This window comes from Clinocottus analis, unplaced genomic scaffold (assembly GCF_023055335.1).
Source record: "Clinocottus analis isolate CAN_PGR_092001 unplaced genomic scaffold, fCliAna1.0.p SCAF_3, whole genome shotgun sequence".
NCBI classification, from domain to species: domain Eukaryota; kingdom Metazoa; phylum Chordata; class Actinopteri; order Perciformes; family Cottidae; genus Clinocottus; species Clinocottus analis.
The window spans coordinates 11235710-11248028 of record NW_027176042.1 but is presented as its reverse complement, the minus strand read 5'-3'; the positions used below and the strand labels follow the sequence as shown (position 1 = coordinate 11248028).

Sequence of the window (12319 nt, the reverse complement as noted above, 5' to 3'; positions counted from 1 at the left end):
TACTGTCTTTTTTATTTATCAGTTCAATTAGTTCAAGTGGACATAATTGTGTTTTGATGTTGATTAATCTGTGAACATGTTAACCTATGGAAGAAAATAAAGAATAATGTTTGCAGTGTCGAGTTTCTTTCTTTCTTTTTAGGAAAAGTAAGGGTGTAAATAGTCAAATAAATAATTTCTTAATTTCATTTAGGTGCTTCAGGGTTCTGGTATTTCATGCTCTCAGGCTTGTATACAACTCTTATATTTTTCTCAATTACATCTCCAAAATAGTCACTATATAAAAAGGTTAATGTACAGGATTTCTGACTAATTTCTGTCTCAAATGTCTTAAACTAAAATATACATACAATGGAAAATAAATAAATGTATTAGTATATAAGAATACTATTGGTTGTTTTACTTGTAAATTTGTGTTTTATTTTTTATTTTTTAAATACTGTATAGCATGGTTAACGGAAGTGCTCTCTACTTCCGGAAAGGATTGTGTTTCGCGCATTGATAAATAATTCACCTTCCTGGTTTGAAGGCTACCTTGTCAGGTAACTTGTGTATATGAATTCATCCTTACAGATGTCAGTACAGTAAGCTAATATTATGTAGACCGCGTTATCTGTCACCATTGTTGTAAAGGCTTATTTTTACTGCGAGCAAGTTAATTCACAAACGAGTGTCGCCTGCTCGCTGGTTAGCGACAGCTCGCGCTAGCTAACAGGTTTCGTTAGCAAGACGATACATGAGCGATCCGCCACCTGATAACTCAACAACGTATTACCGATTGTTAATCAACTTTAAATACAGACTTGTGCTATGAACTCAACTTTCCAAAATACGATGGGTGTCCATTAAATCGTCGGCATTTTGCGGTTGTTTACATATTGTACTCTATGTTCCGTCCGACGCGTTGCTAATCAACATCCGTCTGGCTGTGGTTAGCAGAAACTCAGCTGAAGAATTTGTTTCTGTTATCTGCTTCAGCTCGATATGAAATGTAAACATGTCCTCTCATATCGGAGATATTGTCTCTACTGAAATTATCGACCGAATAAATGTGGCTGGTGACACAGATTTAAGCCGCTCCTTTGTTCTCTTGTTGTGGATGTCTGATCGATGTAACCCAGATTTCACACGAGACCCAGTTTAATCACCAGCCACATTAAATCACGAGTTAGATAACACTACTTGTTCATCATGTAAAAGGTTAATTATGTATCTGCAATGACTCTGCTTTGCTAATCACTTGTACAAATATTACTGTGTAATGTACACATTGAACATTACAATGTACAATGTTGTTATATGCCTGTATGTAGTGCACATTGACTTTATCCTTCTATAGATGCATATATCTATATATTGAGCAATTTATCATCAGGACAATGCAATATGTATCTGTCAAGACTGACATATTTATTTTGGCCAATACTAATAAATTACCCCCCAAAAAGAATCGAGCAAATGCAGAAAAATAAAGATAAAAACAATGAAACATTTTTTTTAAACATCTGAATTTACTATATAGCTAATTAAATCAGACTTTATTGACAATCATTTATATGTAAGATAGATTTATACTTTATTAATCCCCATGGGAAAATTTGTTGTTACAGAGAAAGAAAAAAAAAACATTATAAATATGACCTTTTAAAATATTCTGGGTTTTAATGGCAAATAATATCTCAGCCTCATGAATAACATGCATATCTACTTATAAGTTATACAAATTGTCTTATCTTATTTTATACATTTTTTGCACACAACCTTGTATGTAAGATACAAAACATACTAATAATCTGACCAGCATATCTGATACCGTTTGTTTTCCACCTTTTGCTTGTAAATGATAGGAATTATGTTTGTTTTCTTAGCTTTTTGTTCAGGAGAAAACTGAAGTGTACCATCTGACGCAGAATACAGAGGCTGTGGGTGGGTCATCAGGCAGTCTCCCTATGTCAGGCCGAAACGGGTCTGCAAGTGATGCAGACTGCCGGATCTCTGAGGACTGCCATGTCCCAGATGTTGAGTTGATGGAGCTGGGGCCGCTGCTGGAGGAGGGAGGAGGGCGACAGGCAGCCTCAAAAAGCGTCCTTTCAGAGGTAGGGCCGTTTCATAAGATTCTCTGAGAAAGGTTGTTATGGCTCAGTCGCTTCAGTGTTCTCTTGGGATCTTTTTAAAGGGAGCCGCAATGCTTGCTGATGAGGAAGAGGAGGATGATGAAGTGGGAGATGTCCTAACCTTACCACTTCAGGCTCACCACGCCATGGAGAAGATGGAGGAGTTTGTACACAAGGTAAACCATGTCTTCTCAGATTAATTAACACAACCCTTTGTTTAAGTACCAGCTTGGTTGACAACACCAATCCAGATCTTGTTCTGATTAACTGATTAACTGCTAGTCAAAGGTGTTTGAGGATGACGTAAACAGGTCAGAACATTATCTAATCTTGCTTCACTTACCTCCTCTCAACCTCAGTTTTAGACTGAAACAACAAACAAAGGCAATCATGCTTATAATTACTATAGGTACAAATGTCCGTTTGACAAAGTTGATCATGATTATTATACGTTTGTTGGGAAACCTTCAAATGTGGCAAAATAAGAAGAATAAAAGATCCGACAACATCACACAATTTGGCACCGAGCATATATATATTGCATTGCAGATGTAACACAAGCTGAAACTCAACACCCTGTTTTGCTCAAAGGTGTATAACAGGTGTAGCAGTTTTTGCTTTAGCAGTGAGGTGCAGATCTGGGTACAGCAACAGCCAGACACTAAAGTGCAATATAGTTTGAGTGAGTCATATGTGGTTGGGTTCGTAGCCACGTCAGACGCATGTTGTGTAAAAGACTCGCACAAGTCCCTATGGGAGACAACCGTAGATAGTTTACAATAAATCAACATTTTTCAATTGACATACATACTTATTTATTATATTTTTACATTTTCATGGTGTCAATCTTACTGCTTCTAAAGAACTTGGAAAATGTAAAATTATGTTGCAACTATTTAAACTACTCAAAGCAGAAAATATGTTGTGTTTGTTTGACTTCAATTTTGATTAAGATTATCAGCACCTAAACTTTTAAGATGTTTTAACTGTATGTAAAGTAATGTTAATCAAAATATTAATATCTGCATCATCCTCGCAGGTTTTAATATAAGAGCCACATGGCAGTTGTAAATGTATGAGTGAAAGCATTTCTTACTTTTCAGGTTTGGGAGGGGCGCTGGAGGGTCATCCCGTTCCATGTCCTGCCAGAATGGCTAAAGGACAACGATTATCTTCTACATGGACATCGGCCCCCGATGCCCTCCTTTCGGGCCTGTTTTGGGAGCATATTCCGAATTCACACTGAGACAGGAAACATCTGGACTCACCTGTTAGGTGGGAATAAAACGCCTGAAAAACATTTCTAAAATTGTAACAAACAGCAGTATATTCTAATCTTGTGTACAACCAGACATATTAGTTTATTATTTATTATCATATCGTTTAACTGGATAACTCTGGTCTCTTCTCTTGACAACTTACAGTAAAACTTCTCCCATTTTTTTCTCTCAGGGCTGATCTTATTCATTTGTCTTGGCACATTAACCCTGCTGCGGCCTAACATGTATTTTATGGCCCCGCTGCAAGAGAAAGTGGTGTTTGGGATGTTCTTCCTGGGAGCTGTGCTCTGCCTCAGCTTCTCCTGGCTTTTTCATACAGTCTACTGCCACTCTGAGAAAGTGTCCCGCACCTTCTCCAAGTAAGGCCTCACACTGTCAAACACTGCTTCTCACATGCTGATCTTGTGTGTTTTAAAGGAATCATTTGTTGCTATCAAAATATTTACTAGTTTAGACTTACTGCTCTGGAATAGACTGGTTCTTAATTTCAAGAATGTGTTTCTTCATGCTGCTACGAGAGTTCAGTACTATTAATAAGGGACAAGACCACAGCCAATATTAAGGGCGAAATGACCAATAGGTCAGTCCAAACTAACATGATGCCTTAGCGATCCCTGTGGCACGGTGAAGCTGATCCGTGGTTAAAGCTGCTAGATAAGTGCATTTACGCTTGCAGACTGCTGTAGCGTCACGTTAAATTAGGCTGAATTATTAAATTGTATGCTACATTTGAGATGTACTTAGAAATGTACCAGCTATTACTGAAAAACACATATTGACGTTCTTGTGAAAATGCCAAAAATCAAAAATGCACAGCATAGTTGTTGGCCATTTTGAGAAATATAAGTGTGTGAAAAAACATTGGCTTACTTGCAACAAACACCAAACCGTTGGTCTCTTTGTCACCCCCTCCTCTTCAGGCTTGACTACTCAGGCATTGCCCTACTGATCATGGGCTCCTTCGTGCCCTGGCTGTACTACTCCTTCTATTGTTCTCCTCAACCTCGACTCATCTACCTCACCATTGTATGTGTCCTCGGCATTGCAGCCATCATAGTTGCCCAGTGGGATCGGTTCTCTACACCTCGTCACAGACCTACACGAGCAGGTGCTAACCAGTCAAGTATAATATACACTTTTTTGATAGTGCACCAGCTGTAATATTTGATTTTGGGATTACAATTGTATTGTAGATGTTAAATTTTTCCAACAATTACAGACAGTAACAGAAGTTCATGCTTCTTTTAGGTGTGTTCATGGGTCTTGGACTAAGCGGCATTGTCCCGACCATGCACTTCACCATCGAGGAGGGCTTTGTTAAGGCCACCACAGTCGGCCAGATGGGTTGGTTCTACCTGATGGGTGCCATGTATATCACTGGAGCTGGTCTGTATGCAGCTAGGATCCCTGAACGCTATTTTCCTGGAAAGTGTGACATCTGGGTTAGTATTTGATGTGTTACATTACATAACTTAAGAAAGCCAGGTGATTAGTAGCGCAAACAGTTTTGTTCCCCCCCCCTCAAAAGGAACTACTAAATTTACTAATAATTATATTAAACTTCAGTCACCTTAATGGAGGAGGAAATCTGCCATCTTTATAGACATTTTTGTGTGAGGAACACAATGCAGTGCTTCACATTTGCTTCTCAGATAACAAATGTAAATACTTCTGATAAACACAGGAGCCGTTTCAGACACAGCTGTTGACAATCTATGTCTTTTTGTTTTGATCAAACAGCCAAATGAATATGAATGAGACTGATACTTTAACATCTCTTTCTCTCCATCTAGTTCCACTCTCATCAGATTTTTCATGTTCTGGTTGTGGCAGCAGCGTTCATCCATTTCTACGGGGTTTCCAACCTGCAAGAGTTTCGCTATGGCCTCGAGGGAGGATGCACAGATGACACTCTACTCTGAGAGGCCGGACTTTGACTTACTTATACTTTTCTTTATAGTCACACACACACACACACACACACACACACACACACACACACACACACACACACACACACACACACACACACACACAGACACACAGACACACACACTCTCTCAATCACTTAAAATGCTGCTGGAATTCAATATAGTCACTTATTGCTCCTTCTGTACTTCTGATTTGCTAACATCTTGTTTGGGTTTTGGTGGTCTTTTTGTTCGGCTCTTTTTTGCTCCAATAAAGTAGCATCAGCTAGCCATTGAACTCTGAAGGGAATCTTCAACAGGCACTACTTCTACAAAAATTCTTAAACTTGAAGTCTACATTTTCAAGTAAGGTCAAAATGAGATTTTAACCAAAATCTTATATTCCTGTAACTGATGGTCACTTCTTAGATCTTAGTTCTTAGCTCACTAGTACCCCATCCTCTTTTATAATCTGTTACCATTGCACAGACGGCACAGCAAGTATTATTTGTGCTGTAGCAGAGGGCACATACTGTAAACCATTCATATCCTGCCTCCAAGTTTCCATGCAGGTTAGAGGATGAATGTACTGTCCACCAGGAGTGAGGTGTAAAGCGGTCCAGGACCATTTGGGCACTCAAGGGCCAGCACACACACCAGATGTTTTCTAACTTTCCTGACACTGATTGTGCGGCTGTGTGTTAAAACCTGGAGGACCACTATGAAGCCACCCATGCCCACTCTGCCATAAAACATAAACTCTACTCTTAAGGGCCAGTTAATCAATCTAAAAAATTATTGAAATGAAATACAATCCATTATTATGAAAGAGATATGATCTATAGACGTGGTAAAACAAGATGCAATACTTCTCAGAATTCTTAACAAAATGATCAAAATTCAAGGGACTACAACTGATATCTTAGTTTCTTTGAAATGAAATTCCTCTGCATTTGGAAGCATTGTTTTGATTGACTAAAGTAAATGACATAATGGAACAAAAAAATGTAGAAGTTAAAAGAGCTCCCCTGCCATGATGTTTTAGTCGGAGGACACATCGTTGAGTAATACTTCCTGGGCATTGCACAATGTACAGATCTGGATAGGTCAAATTGTGTTTTTGTCAACTAGAGATATTTTCTTTGTGCTTGATTTCAGATGCAATGAGAGGTGTAAATATCAAATACACCTTAGTGTATACTATTAAATTCAAAACTTTAAATCACTGTATGAGATTTAAAATGTGTTATGTATGATTGATATAAACTTTTAGTATTCCTGTGCCTTAGGCCAATGGAAATGTTTTGAAATAAAACGGCCTATCTTAACAGTCAAGGGAGCTTCACGGATTTCCAGATGTTGATTTTTCTTGTTTTCCTTGCCATATATACAATCAAATCATTATTGAACTTAAAACTACATGGATAGGTTGTATCAACTGCTGTTTAAGACTCCTTTTTCTAGATCAACTTATTCAAGCTTTATTACAAAGACTAAAACAATGTGTATTCTTGACTTTGTGTAATGTCCTGTGTAGAAAGTGATAAATCATACATTTCACTGAAATGTGAACATAAATATTTATTAATGGTCATCTTGGAAAATTATTGTAATAAATTTTTTTCCACATGTACAAACATGGTGTCCAATTGTCAATCGTTTACAATGTAAGCCTATGACATCGGCAGTAGTCCGCTATAAAGGCAACAGGATTAATGATCTGTAGTTTATCACATGTCTGATCACCCTCAAATAGTGTGTTTGCATAATAGTATTAAATAATAGTGTTCTCTCTTAAAAACATTTTATAATTAATTGTAGAGATCAACAGTTCCCATGTTTGGAGCACATAAACAAGGCGACAACAGATCTTCCTTGTTTCCCCATAGCTCTCCTGGGATTAGCTGCTGGTTGAAGATCAGGTACTGTGGCAGAAAGATGTGTGGTGTAACACCATAGCTGTAATGTTGCCTCAAGAAAATACCCCCTCACATCTTTTTCTGAAATTCATTGATCCATATTTAATTTTCATTTAAATACCAAAATATCAGCACTATAAATCAGACATAATTGTAAAGCAGCTGAGAGATAACATTTTCCCTTCAAGAATTCACTATTTAACATTTTTGTTATTTCAAAATAGGAAGAAAATGTAATTACTGTGTCCTTTGTTGTTTAGGGCTTTATACAATAGTAAATATGTGGCACTGCATCATGTTTCTCAAATTTGAGACGTACCGAGATGGCACTTAATATTTTATATACAACAGGGGCATCCAAGAGGACACATTCATTTGGTAATTTTTTTAGACTTCTACTTCACATCATAGAGGGATATTGATATTGTATGTTTTACTCAGTTTAATTTATTTCACAACTATAGTTCCATCAAAATTCCACTTGTGCTTACAGAAAAATTCACAAGAATTTCCAAATCAATAATGTAATGGCCATTCTCCTTAATAGGTACTCGTAGTACTCTTTAAGTACACTTGCTAATACTTGTGTGCTTTTACTAAGGTAAACATGTATTTATTAATTATTTTTACTTGTGGGGTATTTTATAATGAGGTATAGCATCTATGTAACAAGTAAACCATCTGTATTTTGCTGCCACCGTTGCATTACTCAATTTCATCTTCGCAAACCAGTCTCAAAGAAAGTATTAAATATCTCCTGTGTTATTGTCAAACATGCCTAATGTATTGTAAAACTCCGTTGCTATTTTAAGTAGTATAGCCACATGTATTATGGAGACCATAAACAACAAATTAAAAGTAACCATACAATCGTAATTTTCTACAACATATTGATTTACAAACGCTGTTACACGTCCAGTCGACAGAACCAGCAGAACTGCTTACCGAAGATGCATGTTTTTCCGGAACCAAAGTACATCCATTTGTTTCTAATCGAGAGCATTTAGTGGCTGGTAGACTTCAAGAACAGTTAGTATGCTAGCCTAGCTTGTAGCTAACCTGTCTTACGATCTTTTTGTCATATTCAGCCTTGTCTCTCCTTCAACCTTTAGGTACGTGTTATTGGACTTTATTCAAGTGGATATGTCTTATTTTTATGTAAGTGTACTGTCAATGTAATTGTCTCTGTTTAATTCATTGTTAGCACGGATGTTATCATAAATACAACGGGTGGGGTTTACAGAGTATTATAGTTTGGTTTCTAACTAACTAACTACGCTTCAAGATGGATATATTAGACATTCGCTCAGCATAAAGATTATAATAATGAAACATGTAATCAATGGCTTTCTTTGTCACGGACCTCCGGACTTGGAAAGTTCCGGATACTTGTAACACCGGGTCCTCCCTCGCCTGGTGCTCTCCATCGTTGTTTCGTTCAGATAACGCTCTAATTTAACAGAAGCCAGCTAGCTCTCACGGTTAATTCCCGGTCGGACCGGTTGAAGACATTGTGTTTCGTAAGCGTGCTGTGCATGTGCATCAAAGTGAACCTGTCGTTTATCAGATATGGCCAGTAACCAGCAGGCCAGCGACGGCCTGGATCGATCCGACCTAGTTTCTGAAGACGGCAAGAACATCAAAACTGTCGTATGTCAACGCTGCGGATCCAAAGTGCTGTGCCCAGGGATGGCTGCGTTTGCAGAGAAAGAGGTATGACGTTTGACATGAAGCTGTGGGCCCACGTCAGTGGTCTGCTATATTTGTATTTAAGATGTATGTGATTGGTTGATATAAATCAATCAAATCGGGTTCGTATGGCACCATTTCATCTAAGGTGCGTTTACATGTTAATCAAACCAGTGGTACAATGCAACTATATGCAGTTACTCAAGTAATGGAGTTAAGTGCAGTTTCTAGGTACATACGTAGAGTATTTCTATTTTATGCTACTTTACAAGTGTTCCAATACGTTCACATATAACTATTCTAGTATTACTCCGACTAGATGTATTTGATGGAGTTACTAATTCATCTACAAAGATGTTACATTCAAAACATATGATACATTTGTAAAATATTGTGCATTGTTATAGATCAAACGATCCTACCATATTTAAGGTAGTAAATAGCTATACACCTCGCGCAACTCCAGGAGAGCAATATCTCTTGAATTTTAATGCATCAGCATCAATAGTTTAACACTAACATTGGCAATTGTAATACATTGATATTGTTGAAGTACATTTACCTGATAATATTAGTTATTAATAATTAACATTTTGAATGTATTACTTTTACTTGTAGTGGGGCTTTTTTTTTACATTGTAGTGTTGCTACTTTTATTTTAGTAAATTATCTGAAATCTTGTTCAAACAGTCTATGAAGCAATAATTAGAAACCGGTGTGTAGATACATACATACATACATACATACATACATACATACATACATACATACATAACTTTAGGAGAATGCTAAACCGCATTTTAAAAAAAGGTCTTGATGGAGTAAATATCATGGTCTATGAAGGGGACTGGTGCCTTGTGATCTGAGAAACTACCTGGGTTTATACACTGAAAGCACTATATTTATATATATCTATGTAGATATAGATATATATTTATTTATTTATAGCACAATATATATTAGTAAATATATACTATTATATTATAAAAGTGGCCATTTTGACAAGCAACAGCCAGCCAGCCCAGTGGTGGTTTCTGGGGACCAAAGTGGTGTCGTCATATTTTTAGATCTCTTTCATCCAGCTAGGTCTAACTACAATAGAACATATATATACATAACAACCTACGTATGAATATAATAGGTACACAGGGATATTTGAGTTATTTCAGAAATGTTTTCACATCATATGTATCTTTCACCCACCAGCTGTTTCTACCATCCATGCGGAAAAAGAGCGGCCTCAGCACCACCACAGAGGGGTCAGAGGACGGGGACACTCTGATTGCCCACTGGTTTGTGGATGACATGTACACTTTTGAGAATGTGGGCTTCACTAAGGACGTCGGCAGAATCAAGTATCTCATCTGTGCAGATTGTGAGATTGGACCAATTGGCTGGCACTCTTTGGATGACAAGAAGAGTTTCTATGTTGCTGTGGACAGGGTGAATCATGCATAGTCTAAGTGCATATGTAAGCCCACATGAACTTTAAAAAAAGTGTTGGCAGGGTATGCATCTTTTCATAGATTTATTCCTAGAGTTGATCCCCAACCTAATCCATCATTCAAACACTTACATATACTGGTGTGTACAATGTTTATGATGGAATGACGGTGTCACTCTTATTTTTCTTCTACCACACTAACAACAGTATGATCATCCTTTTCTAATAATAAAGATGTTTTTAGAAATCTGACGTTGAATACCATCCTGGATAATGTGATGCAAATTACCTTATCTCAGTGTATTTTAAACCATGGAAAATAATCTGTTCCATCAGATTAGGAGATAAAATTCTTACTGACACAAGTTAGTGCTCATTTAACTCATTACAATAATGGAGTACTAAAATGATCAGATTAGGCCATTGACTCATTGTTATCATTGTTAACTGGATACTTTTTGTGTTTTTTACTTTTGGTCAAACAAATGGCGTTTCAAGATGATATGTGTGGCTCTGTGAACTTGTAATGGGTATTTTTCACTATTTTTCTGACATTTTATAAATTGGACAAATTCACGAAACAATTGTGATGGATGATTAAATACTGAAGACTATCACTGGTTTCAGCTTGAAACAAGTAGCTGTTTGGAAAAATTAGGTCCCTATTTGTGTGACTGTACCCTTAAAAAAAGGGAAAACATTTTTATTTTAGTTTCAATGAGCATCATAGTCTGGCATTCAGCTTGCTCGAGGCAAGTCCAAATCGTATTTGAGAAAATTTCCCAAGATAGTCTTCTCGTCAGATGTGCATTTAGATTTACATGGTGGTTGCTGTGGCCCTTGGTAAATGGTAAATGGACCCGTACTTGCACTTTTCTAATCTTCTGACCACTCAAAGCGCTTTTACACTCCATGATGATCAGAGGAGCTATCATGCAAGGTGCCACATCAGGTGCCACACCATTCATACACCGCAGTCAGAGCTCTGGGAGAAATTTAGGGTTAATTGTCTTGCTCAAAGACACTTTGACATGAGCTAGCAGAGCCGGGGGTCGGACCACCGATCCTCCATTGGTTTAGTTTTAGGTTGTAACATGTCTTTAATGAAGCAATGTCGTAATGACACTGTCTTATCCACAGACCTCACCGATACCTTCACATAATACCCATACATACTTATAATGAAAACAGTTTACAATATGGTTGAAACAGCCATGTCTACTCTTTGCCACTGGAGACTGGTTTTGTAAATTGACAGACGTGTTATATATTTCATGGCAGATGGGGATCTCTTACGTGATGTAGTCATTGTTGTTTTGTGTGTGCACCTATGAACTAAAAGCTCTACCCCCACCCTGCCAGCTGAACCCCATGAAATCAGATGCATTGGAGGCGGTCGGCAGACAACACTGAGTGATGGTAGTTGAGCTGGTAGTTTTCCCTACTGCATTTTCAAACACCCCCAAAAAATATTATCGCTATAGAATATTATGTTCATAATATTATAAAAATGGGTGTGTTTTTTTTAAAAAGTCCATACATTTACATGAACAGGTTCTGGCTGTATGCTGTGTATGCAAAACTACTATATACATAAAACTCATGAACAAACAGATAGCTCGTGGTGATTTAATGTGTTTTTTTATTTTTTTTTATTGAGAGTAATCTTGAGCATCTATACATATGTAAAGTTGACTTGCTGACCTGCTTTGTGAAGGCTATCTGCTCATGCCTAAAATCCACCAACGGGAAGTTTAAACGAAACAGAGAACAGGGACATTCAAATCACTCTCATGTAACGAAACAAACAAAGTGGCAATCAACTGTTATCAGCAGATGATACAGCTGTTGCTCCTGTTTAAGAAATATTGACAAATAAGACAAACTTATTCTTACAAATACATGTCTACAAATACAACAGATTACCTCACAGTCAGATTTTACTGACTTTAACAACCAATGC

At 37.3% G+C, this 12319-nt stretch overlaps 2 protein-coding genes across 4 annotated transcripts; both read left to right on the top strand.

The window, feature by feature from the left end:
• Positions 1-481: 481 nt before the first annotated feature.
• On the top strand, positions 482-5450 carry adipor1a (adiponectin receptor 1a). Of its 2 annotated transcripts, none has more exons than XM_068594956.1 (8): positions 482-542; positions 1869-2096; positions 2177-2290; positions 3218-3389; positions 3567-3753; positions 4315-4502; positions 4643-4836; positions 5188-5450. In XM_068594956.1, the coding sequence occupies exons 2-8, from the start codon at positions 1950-1952 to the stop codon at positions 5314-5316; spliced, it is 1131 nt and encodes a 376-aa protein (XP_068451057.1). In that variant the 5' UTR covers positions 482-542; positions 1869-1949; the 3' UTR covers positions 5317-5450. The 2 variants fall into 2 exon arrangements, with proteins under 2 accessions (XP_068451057.1, XP_068451058.1); XM_068594957.1 differs by having other exon boundaries at positions 485-542; positions 1911-2096.
• Positions 5451-8242: 2792 nt separating this feature from the next.
• On the top strand, positions 8243-11955 carry rabif (RAB interacting factor). Of its 2 annotated transcripts, none has more exons than XM_068594470.1 (3): positions 8243-8335; positions 8791-8936; positions 10119-11955. In XM_068594470.1, exons 2-3 carry the CDS (start codon positions 8793-8795, stop codon positions 10368-10370), a joined length of 396 nt encoding a protein of 131 aa, XP_068450571.1. In that variant the 5' UTR covers positions 8243-8335; positions 8791-8792; the 3' UTR covers positions 10371-11955. The 2 variants fall into 2 exon arrangements, with proteins under 2 accessions (XP_068450571.1, XP_068450572.1); XM_068594471.1 differs by having other exon boundaries at positions 8243-8381.
• Positions 11956-12319: the final 364 nt, after the last annotated feature.